General features: G+C 39.7%; 1 protein-coding gene across 1 annotated transcript in view; it reads left to right on the forward strand.

The window, feature by feature from the left end:
* The window catches only part of ZPLD1 (zona pellucida like domain containing 1), a gene marked incomplete at both ends in the record, with an annotated part of 114,080 nt that overhangs the window by 41,650 nt on the left and 52,885 nt on the right, over positions 1 to 19,545 (forward strand). The window contains one exon of the mRNA XM_082244767.1: positions 6,795 to 6,892. Within this exon, the coding sequence (XP_082100893.1) occupies positions 6,795 to 6,892 (98 nt within the window). The remainder of the gene's footprint in view (positions 1 to 6,794; positions 6,893 to 19,545) is intronic.

The raw sequence follows: 19,545 nt of genomic DNA on the forward strand, positions 1-19,545 counted from the left end.
GTGATCATATATAGAAGGATCACAGGTGCTCTGTGATCATTTCAGAGAGAAGAACAGTCAGCTGTGTTTACAACAGCTGACCGTTCTTTTCTCTCAGCGGGGAATGATCATGGGTGCCCGGTAGCAATTGGTGCCACCGGTCCCGTGCATTGGCATCCCCGCTGTCTAGTGGGGGCGTGCTCGCCCCAAGGACCGCTAGCCGATGTAGCCCTAAGTCGGTTTGTGAAGTCGAACCAGCCTGCTGCAGTAAATCTGTTAGACCACTTCAGGCTGGCCCCTTTTTTTAATACAAATGTTTTTATTGGGTTTTAAGAACAAACAAAATCAAAGTCATAAGCAAAGTATGACATAACAGAAAAGTACAATTACATTGAGTGTAAATATACGAAAGAAAAAAAAATCTAGTATGACGGCATCTCAGATAGCAAAGGCAGAAGAAACCAGCAAAACATCAAACATATCAAGGATGCTACAAAATAATCACAGAGGTCAGAGAATAATGCAGTGCAAAATCCTAACTGTAGAGAAAGGAGTGTACACGTACAGCGCAACTAGCATACCGTAGGATTATATAACCTGCATAGATTTATATACTATCTGAAAGAGGCATACTTCGGTAAACAAACAATAATATTAATACCTTTACATTCCTGAGAAATTAGGTAAAACTGTATGGGTGAAACCTCTAGGTAGGCCATCGAGTGCTGAGTCTGGCCAAGAAAAGAAACTGAGAACCTAATCAACCCGTAGACCAATTCTCCCATTTTTTATGAAAAACATAAGCATAGTATAATACAGAGTGTGATATACCCTTTCCATACATCTGATCGCCTCCATTCACGATAGTACCTGAGACCAAGGGACCATCTCCGATCTCCAGTTAAGGGCTATAGTCCACAGCACCCAGGCTGGACCTTTTTGCAGGTATATCTATCACTGGGACACTTGCACCATTGTGCATCATTTTGGCACCCGTTGGTGAGCTTTTTTATTCAGCATATTTCGCATGATTGGCGATCGTGGGACCGGCATTGCAGGCCACGCTTCCAGCATTCTGAATGACAACATTAGAGGGCTTATTTCATTCCAGCTTCTGGTGAGTGCATTCAAATAATGAAAGGAGAGCACAGTGAAGAAACTTTTTTGCAATTCACAAAGTTTTTCACTCTTTGTATCTCATGACTTTCTTTTGGCTTATGTTTGGTGAGTGTTCTGGCACACTGTGTCCGTCACGGAAGGAACTGTTCTAAATGGGATGAACAAGACAACTGATTTTTGATTGCTACACATATTTTTGGACTCTTTCTTTGGACTATATATACACTTTGATCGCTATATGAGGAGCTTTCCTTTGTTTGCATTTTGAATTTTGGATTGTCTAATTATAATCATTAGCGCTGCACTTATACTCACTATATACAGGTATATCTATGTAAAACGTTAAAAATAAGTGCCTATACTGTTTAAATCCAGTAATACACTGTAATACACTGATCCCCTTTATGGATCATTGCCTGGGCATGGTGAAGGGGCTTGTGTAATTCAGTGAAGTTATGTGCTATGCCGTGTAGGCTAAACCAAGACAGACAGGTTATAGCAGAGATTTCTGACAAAATGTGATCCACTGGAGAAGGAAATGGCAACCCACTCCAGTATCCTTGCCAAGAAAACTTAATGAACAGAAGATAGTTTGTAAAATCGTACAAGACGCAGCAATGAAAACCATCCCAAAGAAGAACATATGCATGAAAGCAAAGTGGCTATCTGATGAGGCCATACAAATAGTTGAACAAAGAAGGAAGGCAAAAGGCAATTGAGAAAGGGGGAAAATATACCCAATTGAATGCAGACTTCCAAAGGATAGAAAGAAGAGACAAAAAGAATTAGAGGAAAACAACAGAATGGGAAAGACTAGAGAGCTTTTCAAGAAATTGGAGATATCAAGAGAAACAGATGGCAAGAATGAACAGAAGAACTATAAAAAAAGATCGGAATACCATATATAACCATGATGATGCAGTCACTGACCTTGAACCGGATATCCTGGAGAGTGAAGTTGGTATCCCAGCTGAGTTATTTATAATCCTAAAAGACGATGCTATAAAAATGCTGCACTCAATATGCCAAAACATTTGGAAAACTCAACAATGGCCACAGGACTGCAAGAGGTCAGTTTACATTCTGATACCAAAGAAGGGCAGCGCCAAAGAATGCTCAAACTACCGTATGATCGCACTCATCTCACACGCTGGCAAGGTTATGCTGAAAATTCTACAAGCTAGGTTTAAGCAGCATGTGAAACGAGAGCTACCACAAGTACAAGCTGGATTTTCGAAGATAGCATAATCGAAACAATGAACATGAAGTTAAGCAAGCTCCGGGAGGCAGTGGAGGACAGAAAAGCATGGAGTGCTATGGTTCATGGAGTCATGAAAAGTCAAACACGACTAAACGACTGAACAACAACAATACACTGTCTCACCCTACTCTGCACATGCTCAGTTGCTGGTAATATTTGGCATTGTGCTGAAAATCGAAGTCATTCGAGGCAGATCTGCTGACAGCCTAAAGATTTGCTGATGCTCAGGGGTTCTGAGCTTTAGCAAAATTGCAGCTTCCAGCAAGAAGAAACAGGAACAAAGCTGGAGGAAATTTACAGTCCAGTTATTTTGGTAGCTACATTTTTAATGTGGAATGTATGTTCCTTACTAAGGAAAATAGTTTTTATCAAGTTGTTATGGGTACATTTCAGCTTTAAGTAAACTTCACATTTGCATGCTTGCTTATCTAGCTCTGAGACCTTATGGACTGAAGACGAATGATCTGGTGACAAAAGCTACCAGTGCCAAAGTGCTGTCACTGGAAATTTATGCTTTCCATTATTTTTTCTCTGAGGTTCTGCTCTTCATCTCAGCCTCAATAAATGCACAACTAAAGAAGAGAGTCTTTCTCCTCTAACTGAATTTCTAGTGTAAAATAAAAAAGACAACACGGTAGCAAATGTGAGACCTCATGGAAAAGATTACAGGCAGATGAAACTGGATACATTAACCTTCCCAATACAGTATAATATAAAAAAATATAAGACAATAGACTGGGATTCAACCTACTAGCACCCTCCCTACCCTGATGTATCTATTCTGGATGCATAAATCCCTTAACTCATGAGAACACTTATGTGAAAATCCTGTGAGGACATAGGTTCTTTTGAATTCGATTATTTTGTTTTTTAACTTAAACATTTTTTCAGAACAATTTTTGTCAAAAAACGTTTGAAATGATTCCCCTCCCACCTGGCCTATTGTCAAATGATGACCTAGCAAGAGCCCTGTTATACTGGGGGGATGTCATATGATGCTCACTCAGGATCGTGCTCATGCGCACCCCATGGGTTGTGTTCCAGCACGATCTGTCACCTGCTGTGTCCTGCAGACACAACCAATAAAACAATCACTTTACTGGCCCCCTTGCCGGTGCCATGTGATCACTGTTGCCAATCACAGCGGATCACATGACAATTGTACACAAAAAAATGCTTTTATTTATGCCTTTCATTGTGTACTATTGTGATGTGCTCTGTGATTGGTCACAGTGCTCACATGGTACAGACAAGGCCAATCACAGCCCACCTGTAACATGTGATTAGCTGTGGTCAATCACAGCTAATAAAAATAGTGAACATTGAATGAGTAGCTTTCATAGAGAAAAAATGGTTGCTTATAACTTATATCTAAAACTTATATCTAAAAATTCACAGTTATAAGAACTGTGTAAAAAAAAAATCCTAATTACCCCCCCAAGTGTTACTGTGGTAAAATTGTATTGCTCTTGTCACTGTGTCTAAAAAAAATAAAAAATACCTTGGACTGTCTACTTTGCAAAAAGAGGTCATTTGGAGGAAATTTATACTGTCCTGGCATTTTCGGGCCTCAAGAAATGAGTTCCTCAGGATTGATCGATTTTCAGATATGTACTGAATATACCATAGTTTGTGGACTTCGCCAAAGAAATGTAGCAGTATACTTTTTGGCCTAAATTTGTTAAGAATTCATATTTTTTTTGCAAAATGTTAGACAATGTCTGTTTCTTTTCAAAATTTTTGGTATTTTTTTCATTTATTTAGCAAAAAAAAAAAAAAATGACCCAGTGTTGATTAACCACTTGCCGACCGCCGCACGACTATCTACGTGGGCGGTCAGCCCCTCACAGGCAAAGTGACGTAGGTCTACGTCGCTCGCCTGTGAGGGTTTAGGGAGCGAGCGCGCGCCGCCGGAGGCGCGCTCCCGCTCCCGCGTGGTCACGGACCCCCCCGCGCGCGTGACCGGCGGACCCGATCGCCGCCGGCCACTCTGCGATCGGCGGGGGAGAGGGAGATAGTCAGGCAGCTTGTGTAAACAAGCTGCCTGTCATTCTCCTCTCTGTATGAGAGCTGATCACATGGATCTACTATGTAGATCCATTGATCACTCTGCATACAGTTGAAGCCACAGCCAATCACAGTTAGAATCACGCCCCTAGGGACACACACAGCCCCTCCCTCTCAAATAAAGTTAACCCCTTCACTACCAGTGCATTTTTACAGTAACAGTGCATATGTATAGCACTGATTACTGTAGAAATGTCACTGGTAACCCCAAAAGTGTCAAAAATGTCAGTCAAGGGTCCGATCTGTCCGCCGCAATGTCGCAGTACCGCAAAAAAAATCGCAGATCGCCGCCATTACGCGTTAAAAAAAAAAACAACAAAAATGACAAAAATCTTTCCCTTTGTTAGTAAACGCAATAACTTTTGCGCAAACCAATCAAAATACGCTTTTTGCGATTTTTTTTACCAAACATAGGTAGCATAAAACAAATTGGCCGAAAATATTAAAAAATTTTGATTTTTACATTTTTTTTTGGGGGAATTTCATATAAAAAAAAGGGAAAAATATTGCTATTTTTGCAAAATTTACGCTCTTTTTTTGTTTATAGCGCGTGATCAAAAAATCGCACAGGTGATCAAATACCACCAAAAGAAAGCTCTGTTTGTGGGAAAAAAAGGACGCCAAATTCGTTTCGGTACAGCGTCGCACGACCGCGCAATTGTCCGTTAAAGTCACGCAGTGCCGAATCGCAAAATGCCCTCTGGTCGTTTAGCAGCCAAATCCTCCGGGGCTTAAGTGGTTAAATACCACCAAAAGAAAGCTCTATTTATGTGAAAAAATAAAAAACATAAAAATTTCATAAGACTACAGTGTTGCATGACATTCAAAGTGTGACAGTGCTGAAAAATGAAAATTGGCCTGGGCAGAAAGGGGAAAAAGGTGTCCAGTATTGAAGTGGTTAAAGCAAAAGAGCCTATGTAGCTATAAATACGATCATATTGTTTTTGGTTAGAAAGTGATATTTATTTACTTATACACAGTAATTATCTAATTTAGAAAATGTAATTTAATCTTTCCAATCAGACTTCAATGAAAGCAGTGGGATTGGAAGAGTGTGATTTTATGGTTAACGCAAAAGGCTGAAAATGCAAGCTTTTAAAACATGTCATGTTTGTTTTCCTGCTTGCCTTAAAAGCTCCTGTATTTAATCCCTTGAATAGAAAGTTCACTTAGTAAACTGAATGTTCACTTAACTTAGTGAAAAAGGTAAAGACATTTTCCATTTAAATACTCATTGCGTAATGCGAAAGGGAAAAAACTATGTATTTTTGTTAGCATTCAACTGTTTTTTTGAAGCAAATACCGTTTTACCCTATGCTCTAAGCTAAGTGAGCATCACCTTTGCAAAGTGAACGTTCTCTATTCCTTGCTTTTTGGTATTAAACCCAAAAGCAAACATTTGTTATATTGCAGTTCACTAATTCTTAGCTGTGGTGGCTGTATTAGTATTATTTTTTATGCTTTATTTCTTTCTTTTATTTTCATCTGGTTATCCAGCCAGTAAGTCTGTTGTTTTTAAACAGAGCAAGCTCTTTTCGAGATGTAACAGTTAAAGGGTTGAGACAAACCATTTACCACTGATCAGCTGAATATTTATTTCAATAAAACCTTTATCCCAAAAGGAAAAAAAACTGCTGTAGCTGCTTATAAAGTATTAGCTGGAGTTTGGCTTCAATTTATTAGTGTTTCTAAATCTGGTAGTACATCTAACACTAACCTCTCCCCCAGACTGACAATACTGCTGTCCAAAGGTGCTCCCTGTTCTCTTTCATCCAGAGTTTGGGCACAGAATGTGTGTTAATGGCCAGATCACCTGGTGAAAACAGAAGAAATAAAAGTCTAAAAAAGAAAACAAATGCAACCACCACATCTAATGATTTGGTTTTGGGCTTAGTAACACTTTGGGGTTGATTTACTAAAGGCAAATAGACCTGGCACTTTGCAAATTCAGTTGCTTCAGAGCTTAGTAAATTAGGTAAATCTTCACTAAGAATACCCAATCTTATGTAAGAAAAAGAAAAAAAAAAACGCATTTTTGCTTGCACGTGATTGGATGATGAAAGTCAGCAGAGCGTCTGCTCATTTACTAAGCTCTGGAGCAACTGCTCTTGCAGAGTGCAACTACACTTTCCAAAGTGCACTGTCTGTTTGCCATTAGTAAATCAACCCCTTTATGTTAACCCCTAATAAATGCTTATGTAATTATATACAGTATATTGTATATCCTGCAGTTATTTTCACTCACCTTTTTAAATTATAAATCTTATCTTATTGTTTCTGGTATTGTAATAAAGCTAGGAATTGAATTCACAAAACTAAACTGATAGTTCTAGGCAGCAATTCATTTCATTACTTTTTACAATTGCAGGATTCAACCTACAGCCAGCAGTTGCTGATACCAAGCGCTGGATTGCCCTTGAAAACAAAAATTTATGCAGCAGTGAGAGCAACCAACCTCGATGGACGGTATTTTGAAACAGAATATTACTGTTCTTGCTTGTGTTTCATGGTCTGATCTTGTATTGTAAAGGTTTATTTCAATATTATTTTAAGCAAGGGTTTTTCAAAACTTTTGTTTAACTTTCCATAGATAAAGAATAAAGGTATTTCAACATTACACAAGGACATGCCTCAAAAAATACACTCTGAAATGAAAAATGAAGGTCTTTAAATCTTTGTCTGGCAGAGCCATTTTATTGTTTTCTACATATTTTTGCATAGTCTAAACTTTAAAACATTATATATTTGTTGAAAGTAGAAGCTCTATAGAATAAAAATATGGTAGTTGCATTTTTTACATCACATAATATTAATACAACTGCTTGCAAATCTGTATTATCTGTGAAAAACACATTCAAATTAATTTTATTGCAAACAAACAAAGTAAAATCTCCAAGTATTTGTTAACCGGTTGCCGACCGCCGCACGACGATATGCGTCGGCAGTCAGCCCTGGCCAGGCAAAGTGATGTATATATACGTCACTAGCCTGTCACTTGCTTGGGAGCCAATAGCGGGCGAGCGCACGCTCGCAGAGGCGCGCTCCCGCCCCGTCTCGTTCCCCAGCAAGTCCGTGCGTGTGACCAGCGGACCCGATGTCCGCCGGTCACTCGCCGATCGTCGGTGCAGAGGGAGAAAGTCAGGCGGCTGATGTAAACAAGCCGCCTGTCATTCTCCCCTGTGTAGAAACAGTGATCATACGGTTCTACTATGTAGGACCGTTGATCATTGTTCCTACACTTCAAGCCACAGCCAATCACAGTAAGAATCACGCCCCTAGGGACACACACCACCCCTCCCTCTCAAATAAAGTTAACCCCTTCACTACCAGTGTCATTTTGCAGTAACAGTGCATATGTATAGCACTGATTACTGCAGTAATGTCACTGGTAACCCCAAAAGTGTCAAAAATGTCAGTCAAGGGTCCGATCTGTCCGCTGCATGTCGCAGTACCGCAAAAAAAATCGCAGATCACCGCCATTACGCGCTAAAAAAAAAAACACCAAAAATGACAGAAATCTTTCCCTTAGTTAGTAAACGCAATAACTTTTGCGCAAACCAATCAAAATACGCTTTTTGCTATTTTTTTTTACCAAACATATGTAGCAGAAAACAAATTGGCCAAAAATGTTAAAACATTTTGATTTTTACATTTTTTTGGGGGGAATTTCATATAAAAAAATGTGGCAAATTATTGTTGTTTTTGCCAAATGTACGCTCTTTTTTTGTTTATAGCGCAAAAAGTAAAAATCGCACAGGTGATCAAATACCACCAAAAGAAAGCTCTGTTTGTGGGAAAAAAAGGACGTCAAATTCGTTTAGGTACAGCGTTGTACGACCGCGCAATTGTCCGTTAAAGTCACGCAGTAAAAAATCGCAAAAAAAACCCTGGTCAGGAAGGGGGTAAAATCTTCCGGGCTTAAGTGGTTAATTATGAAATTTGAGGCTGAGTTGAATAACTAGACACCATATATTTCAAGGTTTAAAACTGTGTGTAGTCACAAAATGGTGATAATCTATGATACTCAGAATTTTCCATAGGTAATGCTTTAAAACCTCTTACATCTCATTAATTTAGTTTTACATGTAACTAATTTTCTTGAAAATATTCCTCTCACTATGACACACATTATTATACCTAATATGTGCTATGCAGTTGTCATTTACGTACCTGTGTGCATTTGTATTTTATGTACAGGTGGGGAAGGGGGCCTTTATATTTTTTAAGATTTTTGATTTTTTAACACTTTTTAATTTTCTTACACTTGTGCTCAGATTATTATTTTTCCAGCTGGATTAGCTGGGATCTGACAACTCTGATCCCAGAAACAGATGTTTCTTGTCTCCCCTCTGCTTTCCATCCTGAAAATAGTAGTGGGTATCCTGGGCTCATGGTGACCACAGGGGGACCTGGGACACATAAGAGAGGTTTAAAGATTGTGGGCTTTAATAAATGGATAAAATTGCACTCACAAAAAATAGCATGTGCTAGGAATAACAGTCTGGGTCACCTGGAAACCAGAAGTGATGAAATGTGAACCCAGACCCCTGCCTTGGCAACTGGCAAGGGTATGAGAGCACATTTGTAAAGGCAAGGGTATGAGAGTGCACTTGTGATGGAATAAAGCTGCTGTCATTTTGAAAGAACACTGTCACAGATGCACAACCATGGAAGTTGAGGCCACCCGACATAGCCAATGTTCACAAGCAGAGTAAGCTACAGGGATGCATTTCCAAGCTTCAAGCTTCTTCCTCGGGGTCCAAGGCAGGGGTCCTGGGTAACACGTCATTGCTTCCAGGTAACCCAGACTGATATGTCTAAAAGTTGCCTAATATGCTAACTATGGTGTTTTGCACTCTTGTCTTTCCTTTTTCAGTGATTCAAGAGAGCACCCACTGTGGTCCAAGAACAGCACCCTCAAAGTTCATAGATCTTTACAGATTAGTTTTTTGGGCTACCCACGCTATTTTCTTTAATGCTAGTACTTGATCCTTACTTAATCAATATATTAACCTCCCTGGCGGTATGATTATGTCTGGAATTACATACCAAAAGCGGTACAATTCTTTTCATGGAAATTTGGCGTTATGTATTATAGGCCTATAATTCTTAGTAATTACTGACTTAAACCTGACCAAAACAAGACTCTAGTAGACATCCCAGATGTGATAAATTTGAAACACAAACGCATGAATTATAATCGAATCAATAATATTATTTTATTATTTAATATATAATATATATAATAAAATTATATTATTGATTAGATTATAATTCATGCATTATATATTATATATAGATATGTGTGTGTGTGTGTATATATATATATATATATATATACATATATATATATATATATATATATATATATATATATATATATATATAATATATAACGCATGAATTATAATTGAATCAATAATATGTATATATATATATATATATATATATATATATATATATATATATGCATGCATATATATATATATATATATATATGCATGCATATATATATATATGCATATGCATATATATATATATATATATATATATATATGCATATGTATATATATATGCATATATATATATATATATATATATATACATATATATATATATATTATATATGTATATATATATATATATATATATATATATATATATATATATATGCATATATATATATATATAATATAATATAAAGTGTGTTTTGTGCAACGTTTTTTTTTTTTTTTTTTTTGAATTTCCCTCCCTCGTTCCGCTCCCATGCAGCATTGCTGCTGCAGGGAACGGAACTAGGAAGTGATCGTACCGACGGAGGGACGGAGGAGCGGCGGGACTCTCGGCTGACGGTCGCAGCAATGAGAGATCATCGCTGGATCGCCAGGATAAGGTAAGAGAACACCGCTGCGCTCTCTGCAATCCACCCCGAGCGTGACTCGGGGTTACCGCTCCTGCAATGAAAAATCAACCCCGAGTCACGCTCGGGATTACCGCTAAGGTGGTTAACCCCAGGATCATATGTAGAATACGGCTGTTATTGTTTTCTTTTATCATTATTATTATTTTTTATTGATTTATTTTTGATGCATTAGGAGCAGGATAAATTAGGCCCCTTTCACACGGGGCGCATCCGATTAGCGGATTCCGGTAGCTCAGCAGAGATCGCTCTGTTGATCCCTGAGCAGGGGAATGACAGGTCTGTTTCTGCTCACTGTGCAGAGACAGTCCTGTCAGAGTCCTGCTCTCCTCTTTGGGGAGTTCGGATGAAAACAGACAGCATGTCCGTTTTCATCCGATCCTGTCCTATTTGACCCGCTGGACGGATGGCGAACGTATCACCATCTGTCTGTCTTAAGCGGATCTTGTCGGATCGGATGACGCATCTCCGCTGACATCCGCTGAGATCCGCTGACATCCGTCTCTCTATAGAGGAGAATGGGTGGCCCGATCAGGTCTGCCTGAAAAACAGACAGGCGGACCTGATCTGTCTGATTATGTGAAAGGGGCCTTAGACTGGTGTTGAGCGCTGTGTTTACTGTGGGTCCTCCATTAAATTCATTTAATTTTAGTGCATTCTAATACTGCCATACCAAAATACTTACAGTGGTGGCAGTAAAAGTATTAATACTTGCTTACAAAACATAACCTTTATAACTCTCACTGTTTAGCTGTACATTATATTATAGGTACAGTATTGTACACTTTCAGATTGTTTGTTTTAACTAGGTATTCCTGTAGTTATATTGCCTGTAATGATTGTTTGTCTTTGCTTGTAACAATGGGCTCACATGTTGTGGTGGCAGTTTACAGGGTCATGGTCATGGTTGATCGATTCCTCACACAGTGTCCAATGCATGTCTCGCCATCCCCTCTATGTTGCATCATAAATGCGGGAGTGCTAATGTCAGGGCCGCTGATAAGTCAGTACAACTGGCCTTGTTGTATTGGGCCCTGTGTCCTCAGCTCAACAGGGGGGCCCAGGCAACCTCAGAGACAGTCTGGTAGTCTTCGGGTAACAGCTCTGCACCAGTGGCAGACCTCCCAGCATGTCCAAGACCTGCCTGTCAAAATGATTGGTTGCTGGGCCCGTGTAGCATCCAAGCAACCAATCAAGTGCATGGAGGCCCCGGCATTTAAAGGAAGAAGATATAACTTTCTCCTCCTGAGCTGCTCCACCTCCACCTTTAGTGCTGTACTTCCCACTGACAATGGAAGGGCCGGAAGTCTGAGGAGACCTGCTATCTGGGCCGGGACACTGCAAATGTAAGTGAGCAGAGCTCCTGGCATAGCTGCACACAGAGGACAGAGGAGGGGGGAGGGGTCACACAGGTTTATTCTAGAGAGAGGGAGAACAGGCATCCCCAGAGCTATTTACACTGACTTCAACCACCCCATCCATAGTACTTGTACTATGCCTGCAGTCTCTGACTGTCTCCTGTATGTCTCTTGCAGCCTCTGACTGTCTCCTGTATGACGCCTGCGGTCTCTGACTGTCTCCTGTATAATGCCTGCAGTCTCTGACTGTCTCTTGTATAATGCTTGCAGTCTCTTACTGTCTCCTGTAAAATGCCTGCAGTCTCTGGCTGTCTCTTGTATAATGCCTGCAGTCCCTGACTGTCTCATGTATAATGCCTGAAGTCTCTGACTGTCTCCTGTATAATGCCTGAAGTCTCTGACTGTCTCATGTATGATGTCTGCAGTCTCTGACTGTCTCCTGTATGATGTCTGAAGTCTCTGCGTGTCCCCTGTAATATGTCTGCAGTCTCCTGAAGCATCCCTGCAGTCTTCAGACTGTCTCCTGTATAATGCCTGCAGTCTCTGACGTCTCCTGTATTATGCCTGAGGTCTCTGACTGTCTCCTGTATGATGCCTGCAGTTTCTGGCTGTCTCCGGTATGATGCCTGCAGCCTCTGACTGTCTTCTGTAGCATACCTGCAGTCTCTGACTGTCTCCTGTAGCATGCCTGTGTTTCTGACTGTCTCCTATAGCATGCCTGCAGTCTCTGACTGTCTCCTGTATGGTTCCTGCAGTCTCTGACTGTCTCCTGTATGAGGCCTGCAGTCTCTGACTGTCTCCTGTACCATGCCTGCAGTCTCTGACTGTCTCTTGTAGCATGCCTGCAGTCTCTGACTATCTCTTGTAGCATGCCTGCAGTCTCTGTGGCAGGAGAGAGCCCGAGGGGGGTGACACCAGGTGACACCAGGTGACACCAACCCTAGTGACGCCACTGCCCCCACTCTGCTGCTCTTACTAGCAGGGGTGTAATGGCTAGTTTTTGGGCACCTCTTTGATCTCTGTGTTGGTGCGAGTGGAGGGACTTTTTTTATAAATTTCGGGTGCATGTGTATTCCGGGCCCGATCCGCATGGAAGCTCAACTTCAAGTCCCGGGTCCGCCTGCCGCTGCAGCTGCCAATTTCCTTTCCTGGCAGAGTGATCTTCCTCCGCTCAGCTCTGAGTTGGGCCCAAGACAGAGAGCAAGCGGCTACGAGGCGGGTGGCGGCAGCAGGCAAAGGCAGCTGACCGTCTGAGTCCAGGAGCAGAGGGGAAGTGGATCATGGCTGCTGAAGCACAGCCCGATTGGTAGTCAGTTTTATACTGCATTGCACTGCACACTGACTGCACATATTTACTATGGATGACAGTGTGGCATGGTGTGGTGATTGTACTGCACTCTGCACATATTTAATACGGATGGCATAGCATGGCATGATAAATTATCATTATCAATTATCATTTCACTTTGTTTCAAGGCGGGGTCTGGGGAGGGGCCAGGGGTGGGACTGAAGGGGGCCCCATCAGGTAGGCTGTTTTTGGCCCCATGATTTCTTTCGGTGGCCCTGGCTAATGTGATGAAATACATCTCCCGTTTGCCTGAGTGAGCTCTCTGTATGTCTGTGAATGCTATGCCTGCTTGTGTTTGTGTCAGAACTAATTACTGTGTACACAGGAATTGACTGGTCCTACGCTACAGACAAAAATAATTTATTAACCAATGTAGAGTCATGCCATATGCCCCATGTTTCAACACAAACAGAAACTAACACAGGCATATAAAGATTTATTCTATTACAGGCTGTGTAAGCAGGGCTCAAAATGTGTCAATAAAAGAAAAGAAAAAAGTCCTCCAGTAAGATGCGACAAACACTGTGGAGAGGTTTTAGTAGATCCACCGCCGAGGGAAGCCAAACATACAGCCTCTTACCAGATATATAAATTAAAACAGCCGTCCAAACAAATATGTCGCTGTTATCTGGTCAATGGATCTGACGGTGTAAATCCCACCTACTCCAATCACATGGTACATTCCAAAAGAAATATGTTTAACCATATACATCTGGTAAGAGGCATCTCACTGGAGGACTTTTTTCTTTTCTTTTATTGACACATTTTGAGCGCTGCTGTTTTATTTGCATATATTGTATGTTCCTTACCAATGGGATGTTGTGTAAGCAGGGTGACAAATGATAACATAAAACTACATGATCAATGCACATCCTATGCAAGTGAAAAACACAATGAGCATTCAGGAATGTTTACAAAACCTTTAAAATCATCATGACTTTAATCAGAACCTGTGAAAGTGTATCTCTAGGCAAAATAATTTTTTGGTAGTTTTGGATAAGGTGGGGAAGAAATAGACCGTGTATCAACCTTTTTTTTTTTTTTTTTGTGTCCTTACTGAAGTGATAAAACCCCTCTGTACTGGTGACCGTTGTCATCTAGAACGTGAGTGAGGAAAGTCCACAATTTTCCATAGAACACACTGTAAGGGCAATGCAAGTTTCCTCAAAGGACACAGGTTTTTCCTTCCCTACTTTACACAAAACTAAAATAGATTTTACCTATACATACAATTTAATTCTATTTACTATTTGTCAACAGAGTTAGGGCTCTTTCACACGGTCCGCCTCCGTAGGCGGATCCGTGCTGCTCAGCGGGGATCGATCCGCGATCCCCGCTGAGCCGGCAGATGACAGCTCCATCTCCGCTTGTAGTGCAGAGAGGGAGGTGTCACAGCCCCCGCTGCTCTCTATGGGGAATCGGATGAGAGCGGACCGTCTGTCCACTCTCATCCGATCCGATCCCCAGGACAGATGGAAAATAGGGTTTCCATCCGTCCGGATTTCACGGACAGGATCGGATGCGGATGGCAGCGGGTGTCAGCGGACATGTCACAGCTGACATCCGCTGCTCCATAGGGCTGAATGGGGCATCCGATCAGATCCGCCTAAAAAACTGACAGGCGGATCTGATCGGACCGCCCGTGTGAAAGAGCCCTTAAGGTGGTTATAAACAGAACATTGACCAAACTGATTTTGGCCAATGTGAGCTACATTCTTATGTCTGCGGAGACCAGAAGACACTATTATCTGAATAATCTGAGGGAAAGTAATGGTATTACCTGTTGGAAAACTTTACATAATCACTATTCCTTCCCCTCAAATTTATTTATTTTTGGTTCATATAAATTATAAACAAGATTAAAAACATGTTTATAAAACACAAATATTCTGTATCAAAAAGTGACATTATTATGCTTAATTTATGCAGTGTACGTCTATATGCAATAATTCCAACATAATTCTAAATGTGCTCATGTTTTCTATAGAAAAAAAAAAGTGTTATACACAATTGAATGTTTGTTTTTAATAGAGATGAGTATGTGTTCTTAAAGCGGTAGTATACTGCTTTTTGTGATTTTTAACTTCCGGTTAAGCCTATAATAAGGCTTACCTGTAGGTACAATTAATATCTCCTAAACCTGCACGGTTTAGGAGATATTTGCGCTGCATGCAGCCGCTGACGCGAGCAGCGCATGCGCTCTGAAGGTCCGGCGGACCTTCAGAGTTCCTTGCCGGGAAGTTGCCGGAAAATCACTCCCGCGAGCATGCGTGGGAGTGAAATCATCGCGGCTCCGGCCAATCACAGTGCAGGAGCCGCCGAACCCGGAAGAGATGCCGAGGGATCATGCCCATTCCCACAGCGGTGTCTGGGGGTCCGTGTCGGGGCTTCGTTCTAAGGTAAGTGTTTCATAATGAGCTAGTATGCGATGCATACTAGCTCATTATGCCTTTATCTTGCAGGGTTTTTTTTTCCCTTTGAGTATACAACCGCTTTAAGTTTGGTTCGTGGGTCATTTGTCGAACCCATCATGACTTTAATCAGAACCCCATTAAAGTCTATAGGGGGTGAATCTAGAAAATACATTTTTGCCATTTTTAAAACTAGTAGGCAAGAGAAAGTAGGATTCCCACAGACTGTATGGTTTTTTTTTTTTCATTACATTTTTTAAATGTTTCAATATTTCTGTGGTACATTTGGGTGTACCAAATGATACCCATTTTCCCCATTGTCATATCTGTCATTACATTTAAGGAATTCTGTTTCGTAAATTTAGGGCCAAATATGAGAGGCAGAATTTCTACACACTAAGGTTTTTTTTTTTTTTTTTTAAGCAGTATTTCACATGCATAGACAAATATCAATTTGTCTTTTTAACTTTATTTTTTTCTTAATTGGAAGGCTATTGTTGCCCAGTTAAAACAAACACAGGCAGGAATGGCATTTCAACTTGGAAGCTACAAAAAAAAGTCCTAAACACTACCTTGTCTCTATAGAAAAAAAATTAAAAAAAAATTGGTTCCTTACAAGACTTCCAGCTCAGACACTGGTTTCACAGAGGTGAGACCTACAAGGAATTCCTTATTGTAGGTGAGAGTAAAGTTAGGAATATCTGTTACGTTAAAAAAGGCTATTTCTGAAGAGCAGACAAAACAGATTAGGGCCTTTTAAATTAAGGAGCAAGATGCTAAACTGTCTCTTAAACAAGGTAGATAACTGCATTTTAAAATCCTGGACTGAGGTTGTGCAGTGTTTTGGGTGCACAGTGTTTTTAAATTTTTATTGGGGGGGGGGGGGGGGTTCAAAGGATGCAATGAGGTGCATGGACAATAAAGGTAGATTTTAAACAGAATATCATTAAAAATCTTCTGATCTCTAAATAACACAAAGCTAAACATTATCATTTAAATTATAAATGCTAAAAAATTATACATAAAAAGATACATAGATAAAATAACATAAATTACAAATTAGATGCAGTGTATTGTTTTCAGTGACAAAATTGAACAATATTTATTATAGTGCAGACTAGCTCAACAGTGTATTAGAACTTTTACAAGGCAATATAGAATGAGAATCCTGGCAGGCTTATCAATAGGAAATCAAAATCAGAGTGAAATATTCCACAGAAAAAAAAATCCAGAAATATTGCACAGACTCAATACACACTGTGCATTGTGTGCAGCCTTAGTATGCCGCAGTTTAAATGGAGGCACAAGGCAAGTTTAATTGATAAATTAAAATTAAAGTGTATTAACTCACTCAAAAGGACCGAAAAATTGTTCACTCCATGCATGCTATGTGCTTTAGCAGATAAACAATGTGATCAACAGAAGATCATCAAAAGGCCAAGTGACTCTTTTTTACACCACCATAAATCCAGCACAACTGCACAATAAAAAATGTTTTCACTTCAAATGTCAGCTGCTTAGGGTTAGGTGAAGGCTGTGGCAAAAATAGCCTATGACAAAGCAATATCAAGTGATAGAGTGAAAGATTAAACTGATATTGATGGTGTGTTGCTGGTCTTTTTTTTTGGACTTTATTTGCTTACGGCATCATCCGTCATTCACTGTAGTGCCCATCTAGTACATTCATTTAAAGGTGCTTTAGTAGGTCATAGTTTCACAGGGTGACAACAGGTAGATCTATAAGGAAGAAATTATGGTTGGAGTGTTTTATTTAAGAAAAATGATTGCTTATACAGACATGATGGGTGTATAAAACTAAACCAAAAAATAAGTTCCTCAAAAAAGTGTCCCCAAATAGTAAAAAAGAATAATTTCTCAATGACAGCTGCATTCACAAAATGTCCACATAAACATTAAACATAATAATAAATGAAAAATGTGTTGCGCTATCAATATAAAGTGCATAAATTCAATCAAGAAAGATATTCATATATATAAAAAACTGTAAAAAAGAATGTGTAAAAAAACATTCATAAATAATACAATAGAGTCCATCAGAAAAAAAAAGAAGAGAAGTGCTCTTGTGCAAAAAGTTAATTTAAACTTGTGTATCAACAAAAATCCATTATTCAGTGTGGATAGCAAAATCTTCAAACCCAAAAGTGCACACCCAACTCTCAAGCCGCTTACCAGATACTCTGACCCCATATTTCAAATAAAACAATTAATCATATTCCTTTATCCCTTAATAATGTTCTTTTGAACTAACCTAGTCGGGAGGAGCGATAGCAGTGGCTTTATCACACCCGCTGCCCTTTTCCAACTTGTAGCAAATTTGCTTGAAAAGTCTCTAGCAAGAGCAAATTTGCAGTAGTGAGTCTACACCAAGAGATCTGCAAGTCTACAGCAGGGAGCAGAGAGGAAAATTCAGCCACAGTGAACCCTGTGGTGGGATTGCACAACATAACTGAACCAGAACATGCAGCAGACTTGCAAAATGTTTGCAAGGAAAGTTGATCTGGGGTCATGCATGGTGGACTTTGTGCAATAAACTTGTGAAGCCTGGCAAGTCTAGAAATTGCTTAGCAAGTCATTTTCAAACTTGCAGCTCAATTGCTTGCTATCTGGGCAGTCATATGTGAGCAAATATACAGTTTTATTCCTTCTATGTAAAGAGAATTTTACCACATTCACTAAGCTAAGAGGAAGATTCCTTGCAAAGTTAAAATTCCCTTTGCAAGGTGAACAGCCTATTTGCCTTTAGTAAATCAAACCTAGAGTGTGTGTGACTTTTATAGGGAGTGGACACATAAGAAAACCCAGATAACTAACTCTTCTAGACTGCCTGATCAAGTCACATAGGCCAGAAAGTGCTTTGTTGGTAATTTGTTGCTGTAAATGCAAATAGCTGCATTAGTTCTGCATTTTCTCCAAACTCAAACAAACCCAGAGCTTATTCCACAGGAGTTTGATAGTGTTCTGCCTTTTTTTTTGATTAACTAGTCCTGTAAAAATATGAAAAAGCAAAAAAAAAAATTATAACTGACATGTCAGGACTTTGCCTCACTTGATGATTGTGGTGATAATAAAATCAAGTGCGCTAAACAGGTGTAATGGTGATCTTCAAACGAGGAACACTAAATGATGCTTAAATCAAAAAGCAAATATTCAATAATTTAACACAACAAACAAATAAATGTGTTAACTAAACAGTGTACAAATATTCTAAAACTTTAGAAATAATGGTGCACAACACCAACAAAAAGGTGTACACAATCCCAGATGCAGAATAAAGTCCAAGTAAAAAATGATAAATGTCCGTGATAGGTGACAAAGCAGAACAACAGTGTTACAGGTAACAGCCAGAAAACAACTTGATGTGTCTGATGTCCCACCACCGATACAGATTTCCTACTTACCAGAGCTTATTAGTAAAAGGGCATATAGACAGCAAAATCCAATGTGAAAACCCTGAAGTGGTGGAGAAAATAGGTGAATATCTTCCCACACCTTCCTTCAGGAGGGTGGGTAAGCCTCTTACTGGATGGTCATACAGTTAGGGCCTATGGATATTCCCTGGCTTGAAAATGCACTTCCTCCTCTCCTTCAGGTCCCTCAATGGACCAATGTTCCTTGGTGGTCTTAGGCTACTCAGGTCCTCAGTGTTCAACATAAGAGACGAAAAGCGGCCAATAGGAGGTGATTACCTATGCACTTTCTGTATAGACAGACTACTTCTTCAACATAAGAGAACTATTTTTCAAGTGAACAAACACCTCAAAACACAAGAGTGTTACTGTAGCTAAAATAATTTTTAACCTGGTAAGCTCCAGATCTGTTTTCACACTTTGGCTATTGGCCTATTGGTTTGAAAATGATTTTGATATTTCTTATGATACAGAAATTTGGCATATTTTTGGGAATAAACAAGGCTTTTGTTTATATTGCATTTGAAGGATTTATTTAACTTTATGGAAAGAAATTTTAAAAGGGAAAACTAAAAAAAATGAAAATGCATTTTTTAAAAACAACTTGATTAAGCCTTAGGCCTCTTGCACACAGGGTGTTTTTGAGGCTGCTTT

The sequence above is a fragment of the Pelophylax lessonae genome, assembly GCF_965119305.1.
Source record: "Pelophylax lessonae genome assembly, chromosome: 2".
Taxonomy (NCBI): domain Eukaryota; kingdom Metazoa; phylum Chordata; class Amphibia; order Anura; family Ranidae; genus Pelophylax; species Pelophylax lessonae.